At 61.6% G+C, this 1,629-nt stretch overlaps 1 protein-coding gene across 10 annotated transcripts in view; it reads left to right on the top strand.

Moving 5' to 3' along the window:
• Window positions 1-773: 773 nt before the first annotated feature.
• Window positions 774-1,629, top strand: part of TCF7L2 (transcription factor 7-like 2 (T-cell specific, HMG-box)) — a 237,454-nt gene continuing 236,598 nt past the window's right edge. For 8 of the 10 annotated variants that reach the window (XM_006879931.1, XM_006879930.1, XM_006879926.1 and 5 more), the window contains exons 1-3: window positions 774-962; window positions 1,213-1,279; window positions 1,509-1,624. In XM_006879931.1, the coding sequence (XP_006879993.1) occupies window positions 774-962; window positions 1,213-1,279; window positions 1,509-1,624 (372 nt within the window). Of the gene's footprint in view, window positions 963-1,212; window positions 1,280-1,508 lie in introns of all 10 variants that reach the window. The other 2 variants (XM_006879927.1, XM_006879922.1) reach the window with 1 other exon arrangement.

Here is a 1,629-nt window from a genome sequence, read left to right as displayed (position 1 = left end):
CCCTCCTCTCCCACCCCGCATTGTCTTTGGGAAACCGCCCCCTCCACGAGCTGGGCCCTCTCCCCGGGCCCGGGCCGCAGACCACGCCCCCTCCCGGCCCCGCCCCCTCCGGCGCCCGAAAGGATCATTGTTAGCCGCCCCCGCCCCGCCCACCGCGGCTGTTTATTTATGCACACGTCACCGGGCAGGCCCCGCCCCCCGGCATCTCATTAAGGCGAGTGTGTTCCTCTCGCGCTGTCAATAATCTCCGCTCCCAGACTACTCCGTTCCTCCGGATTTCGATCCCCCTTTTTCTATCTGTCAATCAGCGCCGCCTTTGAACTGAAAAGCTCTCAGTCTAACTTCAACTCACTCAAATCCGAGCGGCACGAGCTCCTCCAGTATCTTCGGCTTCCCCCCCCTTTTGCTCTTTATATCTGACTTCTTGTTGTTGTTGGTGTGTGTGTGTGTGTTTTACCCCCTTTTTTATTTATTATTTTTTTGCACATTGATCGGATCCTTGGGAACGAGAGAAAAAAGAAGCCCAAACTCACGCGTGCAGAAGATCTCCCCCCCTTCCCCTCCCCTCCTCCCTCTTTTCCCCTCCCCAGGAGAAAAAGACCCCAAAGCAGAGGGGGAAAGAAAAAAAAGTTCACCTTGGACTCGTCTTTTTCCTGCATTATATTTTTTTTAGGGGGGCAAAACTTTTTTTGGGGGTGATTTTTTTTTTTTTTTTTGCTTTTCTTCCTCCTCCATTTTTCCTCCAAAATTGCTGCTGGTGGGTGAAAAAAAAAATGCCGCAGCTGAACGGCGGTGGAGGAGATGACCTGGGCGCCAACGACGAGCTGATTTCCTTCAAAGACGAGGGCGAGCAGGAGGAGAAGAGCTCCGAACACTCCTCGGCAGAGAGGGATTTAGCCGATGTCAAGTCGTCTCTCGTCAATGAATCAGAAACGAATCAAAACAGCTCGTCCGATTCCGAGGTAGGAGAAGTCCCTCGGGCTGCTGGGGTTCGCTCGCCTCCCCGGGGCCGGCCTCTCCGAGGGCGCCGGCGGGGAGAAGCCGGGGCCGGGCCGGGGGCGGCGGGGCGCGCGCGGGGCCTCCATCGCACCAACTTTAACCCTCTTTTTCTCTCCCCGCACCCCCCCACGCCGGGGTGCCGTTTCTTCCCCTGCGCCCCCCTCTCACCGTGGCGTCTGCCCCTCGCTTCCCCACCTCCACCCCTCCGGGAAGGCGGAAAGACGGCCTCCGCCGCGCTCCGAAAGTTTCCGAGACAAATCCCGGGAAAGTTTGGAAGAAGGTGAGTACGCCGCGCGCGCCCCGCCGCTGCCCGGGGTGGGTGCCTGTGGCCCGGCCGCCCCGCGCGCCCCGGCCTCGCGCGCCCCGGCCCGGCTCCGTGCGCCCCGGGCCGTGCACCGAGGCGGCCGTGCACCGGGGCGTCGGGCCCGTGGGCCTCCGGCTAAAAACTTTCTCCTTGCTCTCTCTCCCCCGCTCCGCGCCGCCGTCCCCTCGCCGCCCCGCCATGTTAGCGGCCAAGAGGCAAGATGGAGGGCTCTTTAAGGGGCCACCGTATCCCGGCTACCCCTTCATCATGATCCCCGACCTGACGAGCCCCTACCTTCCCAACGGATCGCTCTCGCCCACCGCCCG

The sequence above is a fragment of the Elephantulus edwardii genome, unplaced genomic scaffold (assembly GCF_000299155.1).
Source record: "Elephantulus edwardii isolate Elephantulus edwardi_28Jun2011 unplaced genomic scaffold, EleEdw1.0 scaffold00006, whole genome shotgun sequence".
Classification (NCBI taxonomy): domain Eukaryota; kingdom Metazoa; phylum Chordata; class Mammalia; order Macroscelidea; family Macroscelididae; genus Elephantulus; species Elephantulus edwardii.
This window is presented reverse-complemented; position numbering and strand designations above follow the sequence as displayed.